This window comes from Chenopodium quinoa, unplaced genomic scaffold, assembly GCF_001683475.1.
Source record: "Chenopodium quinoa cultivar QQ74 unplaced genomic scaffold, ASM168347v1, whole genome shotgun sequence".
NCBI lineage: Eukaryota > Viridiplantae > Streptophyta > Magnoliopsida > Caryophyllales > Amaranthaceae > Chenopodium > Chenopodium quinoa.
This window is the reverse complement of record NW_018742244.1, coordinates 3,218,993-3,240,896: the sequence shown is the minus strand read 5'-3', so window position 1 is coordinate 3,240,896 and position 21,904 is coordinate 3,218,993. Positions and strand designations below refer to the sequence as shown.

The 21,904-nt window shown below is 38.4% G+C and overlaps 1 protein-coding gene across 1 annotated transcript; it reads left to right on the top strand.

Moving 5' to 3' along the window:
• The first annotated feature begins 168 nt into the window (after positions 1–168).
• On the top strand, positions 169–19,617 carry LOC110682167. Its single transcript, XM_021858431.1, has 7 exons — positions 169–262; positions 5,509–5,582; positions 5,895–7,033; positions 12,163–12,225; positions 13,057–13,176; positions 13,259–13,402; positions 19,272–19,617. Exons 3-7 carry the CDS (start codon positions 5,951–5,953, stop codon positions 19,401–19,403), a joined length of 1,542 nt encoding a protein of 513 aa, XP_021714123.1. The 5' UTR covers positions 169–262; positions 5,509–5,582; positions 5,895–5,950; the 3' UTR covers positions 19,404–19,617.
• The last annotated feature ends 2,287 nt before the right edge of the window (positions 19,618–21,904 follow it).

Genomic DNA, 21,904 nt, shown 5'->3' with positions numbered 1-21,904 from the left:
GTTATTAGCAAATTGACATAATTCTAATTCTGTATTCTTGTGAGTTGTAAGGCGCATTCATATTATGGACAATGCAGTATGATAGACAAACAACAATTTTATCCTTCATAATCAGTATTCTGCTGATCTAATCATTCCTTGCATCCTGCAGCTAAAGGTTCAGCTAGCCTTTAGTATCCGGCCATCATTGCTTGCTAAAGGTGCCCTCAGAGAACAAGTATCCCGGAGCTTCATACTTTCATTCTATTTCTTCCCAAACAAGGTGCAGAGTTTTTCTTTATCCTCAAATTTTATGCCTTTTTTGCTGAACTTTGTTTTTGAGTTGTCTTAGCATTATAATATAGCTGGAGCCTGGAGGTGACCAGATGGCTCTGTTGTTCTGAGATCACCTGACTTAGTTTGTTGCTAGTGCTGGCCCAACTTGGGCCCAGTAAGGCTGGTGGGTCATGGGCCCAACCATAAAATCAGCCTAGCATTAACTGGCCCACTTAAGCCCACCCGGTTTGGCCTAGCCTTTTCTGGTGGAATTTTCAATTTTGACAAAAACATAAGGTCTGCCTGAAGCTCTGAACATGCCTGGAAAAGGCATGTTACCTCGTCCAAGTGTCCAATACTCCAACCCAATTTCCTTACTACCCAATCCTAGGTCACATGTCCATAGCTGGGCTTTGTTGTGAACTAGTCGAGGGCTTTAGGCCCACCTAGACTGGTTCACTCTGGCCACTTTTAAATTGAACTTATATGACTACAAGATCTCTTGCAGGCTGCATTAATGAATATTAATGTTTACAATACTACTTTATTGGTCATATATGGTCATCTCCTTGCATGCTAGAACTTTGTACTGTGTATAGAATTACTTTTGAGAAGGTTTGTATTTTATAAAAGACCATCATACACAAAATAGAACATGTTTGTGGATGTTATACTTACCTTAAAGGTAGAATCACTTAGCTTGCTTGCTAATAGCTACCGTACATGCTTAATATGTCCCAAGACTGCCTTATATTCCTTGTTTTTGTTGGCTTTACCAACATGACACCAAGCTACAAGAGTTAAATGATTGATAGTCTGGTTACAACATGACACCAACCTTGTAAGATTTCCAAAAGAGATTTCTATACGGTCATGTCTATCTCACAAGATTTTACTTTTTGATTAAAATTATGTACTACTGATCAAAATTAACATATTTTTACTGATTAAAAGAAATTTTACTTATATACTAGTTATTCGTTATTTGAGACCACTGATTGATTTTTGAATTGGTGTCTTTAATAAATTTTTTAGCTTACATAGTTAAATATTTTTTTGGAAAAAGTCATTTTAATAATCCCAACTTCGTCCAATTTTCTTTAAATAATCTCAACTACAATAATCCCAACTTTTACCTGCGTTTTCTTTCTTCAAGTGAAAGAGGTTGAGTATAAGGGACTAAAGATTTGTGAGTTTAATAATAATAATAAAAAACTACGGAGTTGTGGTAAGATAATGTGTAAAAGTGTAAATATTGTAGGGTACTAGGGGTAACCTATTAGATTGAAAAATGTAGTGGTGAATAGAAAAATACATAAGCCAAGGCTAAACAAGTAAAATTCCTCGAGGTGATCTATTTAATTCACATAAACGTTAAATTAATTGTATGACATGTAATGCCATGAACCAAACACTAGGTCTAATTTGACTTTATTTTTAAAGATAGGCAGTTATTTGGAAACCAAAAAGTACTTCCTCTGTTTAGAATTAGTTGCAACACTTCCCTAAAATGGATGTTATTTTAGCTGCAACGTAACTGTATTTAGTAGCATTGTGAAGACCAACACCCACTAACTCTCCTTTCATTATATAAGGGCTTTTTTTGTCCAATCTCATTCCCCATGTGGGAACCAAAGTCCACATTTGAAGAAAAATTTCACAACATAATAAATCTATACTATATATTAAAATGTTTATAAAATTGTGTATGTGCCACGTGTTTTTTTTCTTACACCTGTATAGCGTCACATCATCATTCAACGGCCTTTAGCATCTTGCCACATCATCTCATCTAATGATCTTAATTAAAAATGCATACAAAGAGATTTGAACCCCCAAACTCATTGAATGGAAACCAAATGCATTACCATCTTAGCTAGAATTAATTCATGTTTTATTAATCAAAATTTATATATAAATACATAAATGTATTAGAATACAGAATAAAAACCAAAGAAATCCAAAATAAATTATTAATGTCAATATATTCTAATTTACCCATGTTAAATAAATTAATAAGTCTTTTAAACCTTCTAATATAAAAATAAAATTATTCAAAGTATCAATCTGGGCAAAGCCCGCGTCACACACTAGTTATGACATGATAAAAAACTCCTTTAACAAAACTACAAAAGGCAATAAATATGAAAATCAATCCGGATACTTTCCAATTAATGCTACTTCATCTATGGAAAGAAATCAAAGTATATAGTAACAATTCATATTCACATTAATTTTCATACCTCACATTTAATACCATTTCTAATTATTGATCCAATGGTTCATTTCTAACAAAAATAAAAAATAAAATAAAATAAAAATAATATAGTCAAAGAGCATTATTTGTTCAATTCACTTATTCTCGCTCTTCAGCTTTCCTCCTTTTCTCTCACTCTTTCTGACTTTCTCTCTCTTATTTTCAACACACTGGATTGTCTTCTACCGTTTTTACTCAAGAAGACAACCCATCTTTCTTCAAAACTCATTTCTATCAAATTCAACCCATTTTCTCGGTGAAATTTACTCATCGACTTAATTATTTTTCGGTATACTTCTTTTTCTCTAAATATTTTGATTATATCACTTTTTCAATCCTTTATCTTGGTTTTATTTGTTAAATTTGGTTCCTTTTGATAATTTGATGTTTCAATTTTGATTGATTTGCGGTTAGCTTATGTATTTGTTTCTCCGATTTGAATTCTGGGATTGTTTCATGAATGTGGTTTTTGGTTTGGTGGTGTACTGGGTGTTGATTAAATTGATTGTTTCATTGGAATTGACTGTTATTATTATTACATTTGATATGCTGTTTTTTTTAATGGAAAAATTGCCCGCAATAATTCGACCTTTTGGCCGTCCGCTGAAAATAATCCCACCTTTGGATTATTTTTTAATAATCCCACCTTTACCCCTAGTCCGCTTCCAATGGTCCTAAGGTAAATTTTTTTTTTTGGGTTTGAAATACACGTGTCACTATACAATTTGACCAAAAATTTTAATAAAAAAATGAAAAAAAAGTCAGCCAGCCACCCCTTTATCAGCCCCAGGCCCAGCCCCCTAAGCCACATCACTTTAACCACCACCATCCCGACCTCCCCACCTGACCGTAACCCACCACCATCCCCACCTGAACGCAACCCACCAAACCGAAACGCCACTCCCAACTGACTCCGACCGGAACCCTAGCCTAACCAACCCCAAAACTCCTTCGAAACCCATCAACCCCATGCCCATTCGAAACCCCACAAACCCTGATTCCAAGTTTCGGCACACGAAAAGAGGGGCTCAGGTCGGGGGACAGGTAAGGGGCCGGAATCGAGACAGAAAATGGTTTTTGAGGGTGGAGGAAGGTTGTTCTGTGTTTTCGTGGGGGAGAGAAGGGCTGGTGGTTCGGGGTTGGTTGTGTGGCCGGAATAGGGTGATAGAGGGGGCAGGGGATGTCGGGAAAGCTGGGATTGGTGGCTAGGAAGGTCGGCGCGCCGGGAATGGTGGTTGGGAAGGTCGGTGCGCTGAAAATGGTGGCAGGGGAGGTGGTTTTAATATTAATTAATTGTTTTTTTTAATTTTTTTTAATTTTATTATTTGGACTAATCGGGTGTCGACACGTGTCAAGTAACTTGCTAAAGCAAGTTAAGTAACTGGTTGGGACCAATAAAAAAGATCGGGGGGTAAAGGTGGGATTATTTTCAGCGGACGGACAAAAGGTCGGATTATTGCGAACAATTTTTCCTTTTTTAAAATAGTTTTATTCATTTAATACAATGTATATAGTTGTGTTAATATAATTTCTCCAAATGTAGTTATTTAATCTTGCATGTGCTGGTGGAGCATTAGTTGTATTTATGTTTAATCTCGAATTTTGAGGTTGTGTTGTGTGTTGTCGGGAGGGAGGGATGTAGTTTTCGTATACGACTGGAATACTAGGGCTGATGACCCTTTCAAAAACGCGACTTTAAATAATGGGTTTTTAATATAAACCTAGTTTTAATGACAATGTCCACAATTTTTGTTTTGGTTATAAAAATGACTTTTACTTTATATTTCATCATATGACTAAAAGACTATATGTTGCATTTTGTATTGAAATTTTAAATTGTATTAATATTAGAATTTTGGAAATCTTTTCTGTTTCAATCAATGAGGACATGAAATTTATTTGAGGCGAAGAAGAGGCATGATATTAGAGTAAAATAACAAATGTAATAGAAAGGAAAATTTGTTATTAAATGGGCATGAAATTGGAAGAAAATAAAGATTGAGTTAAAGAGAGGAAGCATAAGAAAGGCCCCCCTTCCCCTGCCCCCACCCCCAAACAAAGAAAAGAAAAAAAAAGGTGTTCAAAGAGAGACACGTGGCATTCTAGATTTTCTTAAAAAAGAACTCTTGTTAATTGTAGCTCCTAATCTGAATTTATCAAACAACCTGAAATTTTTGGGTTAAATTTTTATGTTATTTATCGTAATTATGTTCATTGGGCCTATAAACAGGTTTTGAAAGTTAGGATATGAGAGTTTGACCACATACAAGTTCAAATCAATAAAGGTGAAGTATCTTATTAGCCTTTTAAAGTTATAAGGTAATCTTTAGTGTTTTGATCCCTACTAGTCCGATTGTTTTGTTTATTTTAGAGTTTCATCTGTAAAGGGGGCCACTTTCCAAAATACTTTTTAAGACCCTAAAATCCTACAGCAGGGGTAAGAGTATGTACTGTACAATGTACACTGCCTGGTGGAACTTTGTATATTCTGACAAATATTTATTATAGCATAGGTTGCATTTTGTTAGTCTAACATAGCATATAAGTCTCAAGTTCATAAGGTGTCTGTATCAATGTGTTCCCAAGACAAGATCAAGTCACTTTTGCCACAGAATAGGGCTTGGAATGTTACGCTAACTCGGCTGAGTTTTGCTGAGTTTCTTATGCTGTAAACAAAAACTAAAGTATTTGCACAGATTACATGCCTGCAAAGTGAACTTCCACTTTATTACATGAAAAATCATTTGAAATGTTTTATTTGGTTCTGTATCAAGTTTACGAGCTGTATTATTGAAATGTTTTATTTGGTTCTGTATTTAGTTTACAAGCTGTATTATTATGTCTTTATTTTTTTACCATCAACTAATTTTTTCTTTACTAATGTTTTAATTCTATGCAGGTAAGTTGTGCGGGTGGGGTTTGGAATATAAATCAAATTTTCTAGTTGGAAGTTGTTGATACATCTTTGATTTGAGAAGCACAATGTCCCTAATCAGAGGTCAAAGTAGTGATGCTGAATCCAGTACTGAGAGCATTGAGATCAATCTCAATTCTCTTTCTCTTAACAATGGTGTGCTTCTTGTCTTTCTGAAGTTGTATGATGAATCCTCATTAATTTGGTTTTCAATAATTGATTCTAATGTGTTTTACATATGTAGTATATATATGTAGCTGATCAGGATGTATGCTTAAGCATAAGCAGTAATTCTGATCAGTCTAGCCCATGCATGACACAACATAATCACGGGTCACCCCTTCATTGCTGAAGGAACCAAACCATGTTGGCATTGTCCCAAGCTTAGTTGATAGTAATTTCAACAAAGTCCCTGGTTCAACTGGGAATGATCTCTGACATAATACTGACCAGGGTCTTTTAATGCAGGAGGTGCAGCTGTCGGTAATGTAGCTGTCGGTAATGTTGCTGAGCCAAGATTGTCAATGGGCTCCTCCTCTAATGTTGATTATTCTGTAGGAGCTCCCAGCTCTTTGGGGAAGCAAGAGGATATTAGCTCAGATCCTAAAGTCAGCATTCAAAATATAGCTGACGAGACAAGGGAAGTACCAGGTGGTTCAAGACAGACATTTGAAGTGGGAAGCTCTAGTGGTCCTCCTCAAGCAGAAAACAACTTGTCGAATAATCTTTCAGTTCATTTGAATGATTCTTCCTCCCATACATCATTGATGTCATCTTGGAATATTAATCAGATGAATGTTCAAGAACATCCTGTCTTGGGAACAGGCGCTGGTCTTCACTCAAGCTATAACTCCCATCCTCGTCCAATCGCCAGTATCCTTCCTGTAATGCCTCATGAAAATTTCAACCAAGGGCTAGCCATCAATACCTTTCAGATCTCCACACTGTATAATCCACTCCTTGCATATGGGAATCCTCTTTTTCCTTTAGTTCTATATCCCTCACAATCACCATTGCCTATGTGGCAGTGGCTCAATGATATTTCTGTAAGTTCCAGGCCTTACACCTCACCAGACATGCCCAGGATGGTGCTTGCTCCTAGCTTTTCTGGAAATCTGTCTCAGTCGGCTTTTACTATCGACTCCAGTTTAAGGGCTGGCAATATAATTGAGAGTGGACTTTTGCCTGACCTACAAGGCCACTCACATCATCTGCATCATCACAGCCTAGCCGTTGGAAGCTATGATACTCTTGGTGGTGATTATATTCATCAAATGGAGCATAATTTATATTACCATCAGTGGCCCTCCCTTCCCTGGGCTCCTCTAACCACTAATCCAGCTGGAAGGCAGCAAACAGCATTAGATTTCCTGCCAGGGTTTGTTTCTCCTGGGATTGGTCCAGGATCAGGTGTTGGGAATTTTGTTTTCACTCCTAGTCCAAATCCTGCTACCTATGGGCATCATGGACATGACATTGTCGGCCAGAATTCTTATTTTTCGGGTCCATCAGTCACCCAATCTGGTCATCATCTAAGTCTTGGAGTGCACCATGCTTCTCAGTCTACGGAGGCTGAAGTAGAAAGACATCACAGGCCAATGTCCGAGGTTTGTGAACTAGAGTATTCCCTTTTCTAGATTTACTCAAGCCACTTATTTTATTTATGTATCCTATATTTTAGATTGCCTACTTCACCTAACATTGTGGCAGGCAGAATCTTTGTTTTTTAATTTGCTGAGCTATTTTCAGTTATTATCGTCCATTTTTCTTTTTATTACATTACTTCCTCATTTCAGAGGAAAGCCATTTAATTTTTTTTTTTTTTTTTTAAACTTTTCCTGTCCAAAGGTGCATCACATGTTTTTAGATGAAGGCAGAGAATTTCTCAAGCTATATTGCTATGCTTGTTATGTTGTTGCAGAGTCAGTTTGCACAATTATTATAAGGAATCTATGAGACCTATTATGAACTGATACTAGTTGATCTGAATTAAGTAGAAATTAATTGATGCATTCTGTGGATTTATTTGATTTGACATTAGCTCCTCATATCCAATATGTTTTAAATTTATGGCTGTGCATTAATTTGCATTTATTGTTATAATTATCCTTCATTCCTTCTCATTTGGATTACAAGTTACTGTTTCCATAATTTGACTTATAATGTTAATGATGGAATCATTACTGGAAGCAAGTCTATTAGCTAAGTCCAAGCTTTAAGACTAAGGATATTATTTGTAGTGGTAGATTACTTAAGGGGAAGTGGAGTGCATCAAATGATTGCAAATAAATTTGGAAGCAAAGTAATTAAGTAAGGCAAACTAGAAGGAAACTTTTATGCTTTAGGAAACGTCAATAAGGATATGCAAGATTTAGACTGCAAGCTTGATATTACATGTCGGTGCTTTCTAGTAATCCATCTGTTACACATTTACAATTCTTCCATTTATCTATGTGCTTTAGGTTTGGGTAGCATAACCATGTTTATTGACTTTTCCATTCATGTATGATAGGTTTTGTTGGTAATAAAATTTAGCTTTTTCCAGTTTTAGTTTGCTATGGGTACAGACATACTGTACAGAACTATAGGTTGGTGAATACTTGAAGAGAAATTATTTAGTTCTTAAAACATCAACACACATGGATATAGTTTGACAGACCAAGTCTACAACTCAAGGACTGTGTAGATGATTTTCTGATCAACCATGAGTCTTGTGGCTGTTTGTTTGGTTTTGGTTTTGGTTTGGACACTAATCATTACCTCTTTTTTGCATAAATAATGGCAAAGGCCAATATTTTATGCTTCGCCTGTAGGGTTTATTATTATTTATTTTTTATTTTTTTATGCTTAAGTGTCTAAATCGTCTTAATGTTTATGATATTACGTCTTAGAGTTGGTATATTCCCCTTGAGTTAGGATGTTGTGTATCCTTTGTAAGTATTCCCATTATGGTAGAAAAGGGGTATCTAATCAATTGTAAGACATTGTTTCCAAGTATATTTAAGATTTCCTATCACCTCGTCTTGCACCCTACAATCAAAGCGGTAGGAACTACTGACTAGTAGCTCATGAAGAAGATTCTTTGTATCTGAAGATGATAGCGGAAGACTGAAGAAACATGCAAGACACGAACATCACCTATGGTAACTTGTTCTTGCCAAAAGTGGATATCCATATGAAAGTGATTGGCGGGAATCGGATTGCAATTAAGATTTATACATTGTCACTAGATATTGCAATGGTCTAAATCGTCTAATGCTTATGATATGGTGTGTTAGAATTGGTAAATCCCCCTTAAGTTTGGATGTCGTATATTCTTTTAATGTATGTCCATAACGGTAGGAAAAAGGTGATTATAAGAGATTGTCTACACAAGTATTCTAAGATATTGTTAGGTTGATATAAGAATTAACACTTTGTTTAGATATAAGGAAATGGAAGGAAAAGAAGAGAAAGGGAGGAGGATAATTTCTCTTGTTTGGGTAAAAAATTTAAGGAGGAAGGAGAAGGAGAGGGAGAGATATATTTTCTCTCTCTCTCTCTGTAATACGCATTATTCCTCCAAATTTGGAGGAAAAATGGAGCTTACCTTTCCCCTCCCTTTCCTTTGTTTCCTTCTTTGCTATCCAAACCAAGTGATAGGGAAAGGAAAAGGAAAGATTTGGAGAGCTTTGGAAGGAAAATGGAAGGTCACTCTCCCTCCCCATCTCCCTTTCTATATACCCTCTATTCCTTCGCCTCCCTTTCCATTCACTATATGCAAACATAGCGTGAATTTTCATAGACATTTGTATTTTTTGGAATTAAAATTCCACATTAATGCTCTTTGGAATTGGCTAAAGTTTGTTGTTGTTATGAAAACATTTTGCAAATCATGGGAATTGAGTTATGTTTTGCAAAGGGGGGTCGGTAATGTAATTCCTATGTTTTGTGCACATAGGAAATTCCCATGAATTTGCGTTTTCTACATTTTCACTTTTTGTGGCCAACCAAACTAACCCCCTATCCAAATTCACATAAATTTTAGTTCCCCTATTTATACCAAGCAGTACTTAGCTATTTTATAACTTTCTTGCACCTTGCAACCTAAGTAATAGGAGAACGATAGCCCGATTGGATCGGTAGATCAAAAGCTGATGAGGTAGATTCTACTTGTAGAATTTGAAGATTTTGCATAGCGTAAGAGGAAGGAATATGCTAGACACGAGCAACCCCTAAAGCAACTTGTTCTAGGCTAAAGTAGAAATCCATTTGAATGTGACTCGTGGGCACCTAATTGCTATTGAGGATTACACATTGTCACAAATCACAATGATGGGCTAAATTGTCTTAACACTTGTGATATGATGTGTTAAAATTGGTAAATTCTCCTCCAATTAAGATGTCGTATACTCTTTTAATGTGTATCCCTTGTTATAAAGGGTGATTTTAAGGGATTGTGTACAAGAATATTGTAAGATATTCTATCAATCTCCTGACCCTATAAATGCGGTTGGAGAACGGGCACCCGATAATCAGATATGTATTAGTTGATAGGGAAGACCTTTCGTGAAGAAATTGAAGATGTTTGCTTAAAGAGGAAGGAATATGCTGAACACAAACAAACCCTAAAGTAACTTGTTCTCGTGCTAAGTGGAAATCCATTTGAACGCGATTTGTGCCTTCGTAGGCATCAAATTGCTTTTGAGATTTAGTCATTGTCACAAAATGCCATATTAGCTCCAATAAGAGGCCATTGAAGCTTAAACGGTATATTACACATACAACAAGTCTAGATCAATAGAGTTACTTACGTTTGGAAAATGAAGAGACTAGATTGTTACCCAAGAACACTCCATAGTCGGAAGTAGAATGATGGATAAACATGTAATTTACATGTTTGATCATATCAGACTTGGAACGAATATCCCTAATAGACCATCGACACACGGTTCTTTTGAGCTATAAATTTCAAAAGAGAGTGTACTTTAAGAGAACACATCTTAAAAACTCAATGATAGCATATCATTTGAATAGCGTCATTGATAGTTTTTTTTTAATTAGTATTTTTGTAAAAAAAACTAAAAGATTCTTCTTTGATTAGGATCTTGAAAGGATTTATACATTCATTGTGCAATATCTACTTTCAAGTTGACCACCTTTCTACAATTGCTCATGTTGAATGACAGAGTGATATTGTAATGGCATCTTGGTGTTTTGGAAATAGCAACACCTTGGAATAAATTTACAAGCAAACTCTAATTATCACCTGTTTATCATCTCTTTGATATTGTTTTTGTGATAGCAAGCTGATGTGCAAACACCCACTAATTTCTTTATTTCTCTTCTCAATAGTTGTTTATTTATTTTTTTATGAGACTTATCCAAGCTTTATGTTACCTTATTCTCTCCTTTAAATCCTATACTTCCTGTGTATATTTTAGGTTGATACTTTAGGGAGCTTTTACTGACACTATAGTAATATTTATCATCTGTAGGAGGCACATGGGTCGTTACAACCGTTAACAAATATTTGCCTTTCTTCTTATAGGTCTCTTAGGTTGAGACTTTGCGAAGCTTTTCCATGTTCTAGTTTCAACTGTTCGAAGCCTCAACTTTTACCATTGATGCAATGTTTCATTGTCATGTATGTCCTTTGTTGCTAAGAGATCATGTACACCATTCTAGACATGTCAAGTTGTCAACACAACAACTTCTTAAAGATATACAAGTAGAATGTGTTGTTAAGAAAGATTGTTCATCTGAAAGATTCACCTATTTTATTCCAATGCATTAGAAAACATTTATTCCTATGAAATTGTTTTAGTGACATCCCTGAACAAATAGGCATGTTTTCCTAATTCTCTTTCATAATTTTATCTATCATGCAATGTTGGGTGCTTCAGTACTTGAGTTTGATTGTCACGTGGATGATTCTGTCTAAACAGAAATCTAATTGGTTGAACACTTAGAACTGTTGTGAAAAGGATTCTGGTACCTGCCATATTTGTACATATGTTTTTGGACGGACATCTTGAATATTTATTGTTGAAGTATGATTCTTAATTTCTTATCGGTAACTTGCTGATAATGCCATAGAATATCTCTAGGTGAGAACTTCTTTCAGGGATACTTACTATGGCTAGCTGCTCGTAGCATTTCTAGATTGAGATGGTCAGGTGGACATTAGTTTCTCTTTCCTATCTGGCTTGACCCTCTGAAATTGAAAGCTCTCAGACGGTTTGCTTGCTTATTCTGACTTTTCGCTCGTAATTGGACATAAAGGGCCTCCAGCCGAGAAATGGAGTGAGCGGATGAAACTATGTAAAAGAAAAACTGACCCCCCTGGTGGAGTACAGTCCCTGGCTGGATCTTCCCTCATTAAAACATGTTTCGCTATTAGAACTAACAGCCTTTGCAGACACTAACTTAAGTCGTTGCCTTTACCTTCACTTCTTGTTATGTAATCTTTACTCATACAGGATCAGCTGGCCTAATTCAAATTTATTACGTTGTATTTCATTATGTTACTTCATATTTTCAGTGGTTCTGCATCATTTAAAATAGCAATAATTTCTTTGTTTGTTCATGTTTTGTGTTTACATTTTTCGGTCAATACCTTGTATTTCTACTATGCTTTTGTATCATCATATTTTTTTTCATGCTTTTCCTATGTTATTTGTCTTGCCTTGGTTAATAACTTATTTTTGCTGACCTATGGAGCTTAATGCCTTAATGTTTGCTCTTACTTGTGTAGCCACATCTTCAGAATATTGTTGGTGCACAGATTGAACACCAGATGTACTTGGTGCAATCACAGGTATCTTAGAATAATAGCTGTAATTAAATCGTGTTCTTATAATTTTCCTCAGTCACCTAGCATCATATATGGTATCATCTGATTTATTTCCATTCTCTATTTGATGTTCTGCTTAACTAGTAAAATCTTTCCCTTCATAATAAATTTTATAACAATGGAGAATTTATAGCTTCTTCACTCAATATAATTAACAACATATCTTTATTCTTTTGGTAAAGTCTTGTTAGTACCAAACATAGGAACGTATGAAAATCTATAAACTTTAGGATGCTGCATCGTGTGTTTTTAAGGAATTTGGAAAAGGTTGTCATGAGAATTTAAATAAAGTGTAAAATATCAAAATATTATGATATTTTAACTTATTTCTTCCCCGCTTCTCAATTTCTTCTCCTCCCTTCCCTGGGTGATTTCATGCCATCTTTATCCGTGTATAATTGATTTCTTCAATGAAAGCGAACTCTTTGGCTTTATGTTTTCTTATATCTTCCTTTCCTGAATATGCACCTACTAGTTTTCATATTATATGAACAATATAATTATCTTTTAAGAACAAAAATAGAGGAACTCATAAAAAGGGTGAGATTCTGATTCAGCTGAGCTTTCCAGGATGCTGTTGGCAGCTCCTTCTTCCTAAGGGGGTAGTTTATTGCTAATTTACGTCAAGAAGGCTCCCTTTTACATAATTTCCCTAATACAGTTTCTTTCTCTCTTTTTTTTTTTGGCTCTGATTTTATCTTCCTCTCACTTTGCTTACTCTTATACAGTTGTACTGCATAAATATTGAAATACAAATGTACTGATGTTCCACCGATTTTAATTCATTTGTATCAGGCAGCACTTATGCTTCCAGTGCACTATGTGCATCACATCGCAATTGGGTATCCAGTGGGAATGTTTCTGCAAGATATGCACCATGTTATGAGACTTGACGTAGAGAATATGTCGTATGAGGTAATAGTTGCCTATTTATTTTCCTCTAAGGTCAATTTGTGGGTCACCTTTTATTCCTAACACAATGCTAGTTATGTTCCAGGAGTTGTTAGCTCTAGAAGATCATATTGGGAATGTTTCTTCTGGTTTAAGTGATGAAACCATTATGGAGCTTCTAAAGTGGAGATATTATGAATGTGCTGTCAAAGAACCTATTTCAGATGATGAGATATGTTGCGTATGCAGAGTAAGTATTGATTTTCTAGTCATATCATATAAGAGAGTTGCTCCCTCTATCTGACTTTGTAGACTTGTAGTCTATGTTAATCGGACTCTTCATTTCACCTCACGTACCAGTGTCGGACCCTCGACACTCGGACATGGGTATGACACCCGGACACTTCACTTTTAGTTCATGGATTTTTTTTTCGCAAAATAGCCGAGTCTGACGCTTGGACACGTACCCATGTTGGACATGGGTACCCGAGTCCAAGTAACATAGCTTGTAGTCGCATATAGTATTTTAGGATGTCTGAAATTATTACCTTTTTCAACATCATTATGGTTTGCGACTAGAAATAAATATGTTTCTCTTAAAAGAACGTGGTTGCTGATAGAAGAGATTTAAGCTTAGAATTAATATAAAGGATTTTTTTTTTATATCACATCATATCTATGACTATGTGAATTATTTATTTGAGTAAGAGAATTGGACTGACTGGAAATGTCGCAGTGGATGAACTCATGAAGTGAACCTTTTCTTGCCTTTACTCTGTTATACTCACTTGAAATGTGTTATGTACCAGATTCTTGCGACACAATTAATATTAATTTAACACAATTAAGGGGTAAGCTTGAGTATTTTGATTAATGAGCAACTGAATTACAAACTAACAAGGATAGGCATACCTTTAGGCTATGAGTCTCTCAGTGACTTTAGGCCACAAATCTCACAAGGAACTTCACTCAATTTTCTGGATAATTACCACTGCTCTTAAACTACAATACTTATACTCAAGACTTAGATAATACATGTGACATTAATTAACTAAAATAGAAACCCACAATGACCATGATTAAAGGAAGCTGCTTTCTTTCCTTAACTTCCCTTTAATGGCCTTTGTCCGGTTGCTCCTTGTTTCCTGCCTCCTCTGACCTTGGCTGCCCCAACTCCTTGGACCCACTAAAATAGAAACCCACAATGACCATGATTAAAGGAAGCTGCTTTCTTTCCTTAACTTCCCTTTAATGGCCTTTGTCTTGTTGCTCCTTGTTTCATGCCTTGGCTGCCCCAACTCCTTGGACCCTTGTTGCCCTCTCTTTGTGTGCCTCGTATACACCAACATTGGTGGTTGACTTGCGGTGTTGACCCCGTTGACCTAGTTCATAACTTCACTCCCCCCTTTGAGTTTCACCTTGTCCTCAAGGTGGAATGACGGAAACCGCTGCTTAATGGCGTCATACTCTTCCCATGTGGCTTCGAACTCGGGCAGGTCTTTCCATTTAATTAACACCTCGAGACCCGGAGTGGTTTGTTGCTTCCCCCAGCGCACTTCCATGAGTTCTTCCGGCTCTACTATCATCTCCAAGTCCGGCGACAATTGTTGAGGAATGAGGGGTTGGCAGGTGAGGCTCCCCATGGTGCGTTTAAGTTGGGATACATGAAAAACAGGGTGAATTTTGCAATTTGTCAGGCAAACGGAGTTTGTACGCCACTCGCCCAATTTTTTCCAATACTTCGAAAGGACCATAAAACCTTGCCGCAAGCTTCTCAAAAGGCCTCCTTGCGAGGGATTTCTGACGGTATGGACGTAATTTTAGGGACACCTTTTCGCCCACCTCAAACAGCCCCTCCCTTCGGCTCTTATCGGCGTTACTCTTCATGACCTGTTGTGCCCGATTGAGGTTCATACGTAGCTCGTGCAAAATTCCATCTCTTTCCTTCGATGCCTCCTCTAAGCTGCTGACCACCGTCTCATTAGCCCCTAATCGCCATAATTTCGGAGGGTCTCTCCCATAAACAATTTTGAATGGAGCCATTTTAGTCGACGTCTGAGGGTATGTATTATAAGAGTACTCCGCCCACGGCAGCCACTTAGCCCACGTTCGTGGTTGTTTTGCAATGAAACACCGAAAGTACGACTCCTAACACTTGTTGACGATCTCCGTTTGACCGTCGGTTTGGCGGTGGTAGGCCGTGCTTCTTTTGAGCTGTGTGCCCTGCAATCGGAAGAGTTCCTTCCAAAAAGTACTCATGAAAACACGGTCTTGGTCGGAGACAATTGATGAGGGAAAACCATGAAGTTCAACAATCTCCTTCACGAGATAATCGACCACCTTAAGGGCATTAAAAGGGTGCTTTAGCCCAATAAAGTGGCCATATTTCGACAACCGATCAGTAACCACCGGTACGGTGTCAACCCCACGCGACAACATCAACCCCTCCACAAAATCCATAGAGATGTCTTCCCAAATTGCATTGGGAATCGGCAGTTGAAGCAATCCAAGTGGACTTTTGGTGGTGGACTTGCTTCGTTGGCAGACTTCACTCTCTGACAAACTTGTCGACGACCTTCCGCATCCCGGCCTAGAACCAATTAGTGGATATACGGAGGTAGGTTTTGATCTCCCCGTCGTGGCCTCCCACCGGTGTAATGTGATACTCGCTCAAGAAGAGGGGGATAAATTTAGAGTTAAAGGCTCGATCCCCTTCAATATGAAAACCCTTGGGCCCGCCTTTTCCCTCCTTAAGGCCCTTAATGATGCTGGCAACCATTTATCAACTTCAAGTTCTTTCTCCAATTCGGCCCAGTCCACGAATTGTGAGTGGACCATGGCTTTTATTTCAGCCTTACAAAAATCACCTTCTTCACTACCTGGTTTCCCTTTGCGAGACAGAGCATCAGCGACTCGGTTCGCGGCTTCTGGTTTGTATTGTATTTCGAAGTCGAATCCCACTAATTTTCGAATCCATCTTTGATATTCGCTCTCTACTTCGCGTTGGTGTATCAAAAACTTCAAACTTTGTTGGTCCGTTTGAATCACGAACGTCCTACCCAACAAGTAATGTCGCCACTTAGTCACCGCAAGAGCTATGGCCATAAGCTCCTTTTCATAAATGGACCTCCCTTGAGCACGAACTCCCAACACCTTGCTGTAATAGGCGATTGGTCGCCCTTTCTGCATCATGACCGCACCTAGGCCAAAACCCGAGGCGTCCGTCTCCACAATAAACTTCTCCCTAAAGTCGGGCATCGCCAAAATGGGTGTGGTAGTCATGGTTGCCTTGAGTCTATTGAAGGCTTGAGTGACCGCTTCCGGCCAACCATACGGATCCTTCTTTAATTGCGAAGTCAAAGGTTCCGCAATTCGAGCATAGTGATGCACAAACTTGCGGTAATATCCCGTAAGCCCCAGAATCCACGGAGCTCCTTGAGATTCCTTGGCACCTCCCACTCGAGAACCGCTTTGATTTTCTCTTGGTCTATGGGAACACCTCTTTCAGAAATCACGTGGCCTAAGTAAGCCACCTCCTCCTTCCTAAATTCGCATTTCTTCCAATTAGCATAGAGGCTATGCTCCTCTAATTTTTGCAACACCAACTTGAGATGTTCCCGGTGCTCCTCGACCCTCTACTATAGATGAGGATATCGTCAAAGAAAACCAACACGAGTTTCCTAAAAAACGGTCGAAACACATCATTCATCAATGATTGGAACGTTTGCCGAGGCATTAGTAAGCCCAAAGGGCATTACTAGGAATTCATAATGTCCCTCATGAGTCCGGAACGTCGTGTTGTGTGTGTCCTCCGGTCTCACTCGTATTTGATGGAACCCCGATTTCAAGTCTAGCTTGGAGAAGATTTTCGACCCATGTTATTCATCTGGTAGCTCATCAATTACGGGGATCGGGTATTTGTCGGGGATGATTTCCTTGTTCAAAGCCCGATAATCCACGCAAAACCTCCACGACCCGTCTTTCTTCTTGACCAACAACATCGGGCTTGAGAATGGGCTGCTTGACGGGATGATTCCTGCCTCAAGCATTTCTTGGATCATCCTTTCATAGGGCCTTACTGAAATTGGATCACAACCCTCCCTTAAAATAATTGAGTGTTCATGGCCCCTTTGTGGTGGAAGCCCACTAGGCAACTCAAAAACCCCCTTGACCTGATCCAATAACTCCTTCGGGTGCGCCTGATTTCGTTGGGCCTAGCCCATCCTCTTCTAACTTGTTAACTTCCATCAAAATCCCTTTTCTCTTTGGCCATAACTCTCATCATGGCCTTCAAAGGAGACTTGGGCCTTTTCCAACGATGGGTCGCCAGTAAGCATCACCGGTGTTCCCCCAATCACAAACTTTATCACGTGGGTCCTCCAATTAGTGACCACCAACCTAGTTTTTCTAACCATTAGACCCCTAAGGCCCTAAGATCACCTCCGCATTGCCTAGTGCTAAGGGTAGAAAGTCCTCTACCACGGTGACCCCCCATTCAATTCCACGTTCACACCCTTACATACTGCGTCACCACGAACCGTGTCCCCATTTCCCAAGGCAATCGAAAATCCCCCACCTTCTTCCACCCTAATCGCCGCATCCTGCACCACTTTTGTGGAAATAAAATTGTGAGTGGCCCCCGGGTCCACCAATGACGATCACCTCTCTTCCTTGCACCACACCCTTCAATTTCATCGTTTTAGGATTAGACAATCCCACTATCGAACATAGAGACACCTCCATCAGAGGTTGTTCACACATCACAAACTCATCTTCATTCTTGATTTCTTCCTCATCCACCCCTTCACTCACGATTAAGATGCTAAGCTCCTTCCGCTTACACCTATGGCCCACACCCCACCTTTCGTCACACTTAAAACACAACCCTTCTATGTTTCCAATGACCCCCGCCACCCCTGCCGCGGTCTCCGCCGTCCCTCTAGCCGCTGTGCCACCCTCCCGAGTCAGGGGGTGGCCACTCTTGCTCGTCCTCTGGCCTTCCTCCTACAGGCGTCTGAATCCGGTCCTCTTCTAGCTGTAGGCTGTTCTCGCCGTTGAGGTGAACCACCGGACGTACTGGCTGTTGTGGCTGGCTGTGTTTCGCCGCCTTCAAGTCAACCTGCAACTTCGTGATCTTCGCACGATCAATAACCCCTTGAGTGTCGACATCGACACGGAAACGGTCTATATGGCCCTCCAGCCGAGTGGTGGCAGCCGCCAGGGCATCCTCCATCTATTTCCGGTCGTCCTCCATTTTCTTTCGTTCCTCCTCCAAGGCAGCTTTCACCGCCGCCGCCACTACTCTGGTGAGGGAATCTCCTTGCGGCTGGAGTTTTTCTTCGATGCTGCCTACTGAATTTTCAGCCCGGTGAGGGCTTCCTCCACAGCGGTCAGGCGTTGGGGTGTTCTGGCCTCCTTGATCGGTGCTCTGATACCAAGATGTTATGTACAAGATTCTTGCGACACAATTAATATTAATTTAACACAATTAAGGGGTAAGCTTGAGTATTTTGATTAATGAGCAACTGAATTACAAGCTAACAAGGATAGGCATAACTTTAGGCTATGAGTCTCTCAGTGACTTTAGGCCACAAATCTCACAAGGTACTTCACTCAATTTTCTGGATAATTACTACTGCTCCTAAACTACAATACTTATACTCAAGACTTAGATAATACTTGTGACATTAATTAACTAAAATAGATACCCACAATGACCATGATTAAAGGGAGCTGCTTTCTTTCCTTAACTTCCCTTTAATGGCCTTTGTCCTGTTGCTCCTTGTTTCCTGCCTCCTCTGACCTTGGCTGCCCCAACTCCTTGGACCCTTATTCCCCTCTCTTTGTGCGCCTCGTATACACCAACATTGGTGGTTGACTTGCGGTGTTGACCCCGTTGACCCAGTTCATAACAAAATGTTGCAGTGCATGAAGTTAATCTTCTCTTTCCTTTACTCGGTTTGTTGTACTGACTTGAAATGTTGCAGTGCATGAAGTTAACCTTCTCTTGCCTTTACTCAGTTTGTTATACTGACTTGAAACGTTACCATGACATGAGGTCAACCTACCCTCTTTTCCTTTCCTTTTTTATTTACTGACTTGAAACGTTATCATGGCAGGAAGAGTATGCTCAAGGAGAAGAAATTGGAGAGTTGAATTGTGGTCATGAGTTCCATACAAGGTGTATCAAACAGTGGCTCATCATCAAAAATACATGCCCGCTCTGTCAAATGAAGGGCTTGGATGCATAGCACGCTGCAGGAATGAAATTTATTGCTGTAAAGTAGTTTTATAAACATCTTTAGCAATTTGCTGAAGTTACTTTGGTTTAGCATCTTTTTATATTGGTTTTTTCTATTGAAACTTAATAATGTGGACGTTGTAAGTGTATATGGACCCACAGTCATATAAGAAGCAACACATCTGTTGCAAATAGTACAATAATGAAAATCCTTTCTTCGGAATTGTACATTCTTCCTTTTTTCTATATCCTTGTTGAATACTTGACTGTGCTACTTCTGAATCTTTGAAATCTTTTACATGTAGAACATGTGGAAGCATCAATGCTGAGTTGATAGACCATGATTAGTTTTACTGGCTAGGCATTAGTGCCAATTTGCTTCTGCTTATTTGAGTTTCACTGGTTTATCCTGCTTTTGCATTTGTGAAATATGGATCCTTTTAACTCAAGGTCTTCTTTCCTAACCTGCATCTGTCTGCCATGTCTAAATGGAATGACCATGCTGCATTGCTGCTTATGATCAAACTCCATTACTATGCAAAAGCATCATTGCTTACTGGCAGTGGCTGGCTTATTATGATTTTGAATGTTATTTTACTTGTGCAGTGGAAATCAAGCTTTTTTTTTTTTTTTTTTTTTTTTTTTTTTTTTTTTTTTTTGTGATTGCAGTGCTGCACTAATTATTACCTAATGACATTTGACATTTAGAATAGTGCTGCGAGAATATGATGTTACTTTCTTGTCTTTTGCTGATAGTTTACGTATGAATTGTTATGCTACAGGAGAAGGCTAAGAAAATCCCGCAATTTACAGCGGAGCTGTTGAATATCACCAAGCAGTGTGAGGTCTATCATGCACAACTGCAACTTGCTAGCAGTTCTGAAAGATGTGGAGGACCAGAAGTTGAAGCTTTCTGTTAAAGTCCATAATATAAGACTAAATTTGACAGAGTAAGTTGCCAAAAAAAGAAAGCCAAGGATTTTCTTTAACTTGGTTTAGATATTAGTCAATAAAGAGCAAAAAATTATTTTTAAAAAAAACTCATATGAAACAAAATGTGACATACTTCTAATTATGTATTGATGTGTTGTGAGGTGCATTCGTATTATAGACAACGCATCATGATAGATGATAGTCGAAATGCTCTTTTACAATCAGAATGGTTGCTAATTTTATCATTCCTTGCATTCTGCAGCAAAAGGTTCAACCAGCCTTTAGTCTCCGGCTCATCGCTTGCTAATGGTACCGTCAGTGAACAAGTGTTTTAGAGCTTCACAGTTTCACTCTCTTTCTTCCACACAAGGTGCAGAATTGCTTTTTTCTCTCTAAAATTTATGCCTTGTCTTCTGAACTGTGGTTTGGTTTTGAGTTTTTGGAGCATTATAATCTAGCTAGAGCCGGAGGTGGCCAGAGGTCTCTGTTGTTCTGAGATCACCTGACCCAGTCTGTTGCTAAGACCTGGCCTAACGTGAATCTAGCAAGGCTGGTGTGTGGTTCATGGGCCTAACCTTATAAAAGTCAGCCTGGCTCTAACTGGCTTTTAAAGCCCAGCTGGTTTGGCCTGGCCTTGCTCTAATAGGCCCAGAAAAGGCATGTTAACTGGTCCAGCCCAATTTCTTTACCAGCCCAATCCTAGCTCTCAAACCCACAGCCTGGCTTTGCTATGAACTAGTCGATACTGAAAGGCACACCTAAACCGATTCGTTACTTCGTTCCACTGGCCACTTTTACGTACATCTCATATGCCACCTATTGTGCAGAGTCCAATGTTAGTAATATCCATTGTGTGGAATTTTCAAAAAATATACGTAGTACATAACTTGTTTGGTTCGCTTGATTTTTATATATACTAATTACTTTGAATACCACTGATCAAAATTGAAAAATTAATTGATTTTCACTGATTAAAACAACTTTTACTTAATTACTATGGAATACTAGTCATTTATTGTACGAGGGCACCAATTTTTTTACTAATCAAAATTGATTTAGAGAGAGTATAACTAATTTTTACTTATTGGAATGCAACTAGATTTTTATTGATTAATGCTTTGTTTTTATTTTTTGAGGTGAAGTGAGAGGGGTAGGTAGAAATGCAAATATACAAAGTTAAGTACATTGAGTCTTCCGTACGTAGACTATTTTAATACGAAGTAGTTCAAAGAAACCCTCGGTGAGTATGAAGGAACACATGGGTGTTGCAAATAATACGGTAATGAATCTCCTGGTCGTTCGAGTTGTATATTTTCACACTTCTAAATCACTCAGTTCACCATGTGTTATGTTCATACGACTTATGAGTAGTATATTAGTCCATGACTTATCATTTCACAATAATTAAAGCAGTATTGTAATCACCAATGTCATCGGAAGCCGTGCAGTTTCACTCATCCGATGCCATTGCTGCACTATCCAATCACTTTTCGCCATATATATGTATACTAACCAATAATCACACTAAAAAATAAGCAATGGTAGTTAGATAGTTCAAGGATAATGCTTATATGTAGC

Excerpts from the sequence above, each read along its gene's own strand:
- LOC110682167 (XM_021858431.1), top strand. The coding sequence starts at position 5,951 with ATGGGCTCCTCCTCTAATGTTGATTATTCTGTAGGAGCTCCCAGCTCT. Across the intron at positions 7,034-12,162 it reads ATCACAGGCCAATGTCCGAG|CCACATCTTCAGAATATTGT; the intron begins GTTTGTGAACTA and ends TTACTTGTGTAG. Across the intron at positions 13,177-13,258 it reads TAGAGAATATGTCGTATGAG|GAGTTGTTAGCTCTAGAAGA; the intron begins GTAATAGTTGCC and ends GTTATGTTCCAG.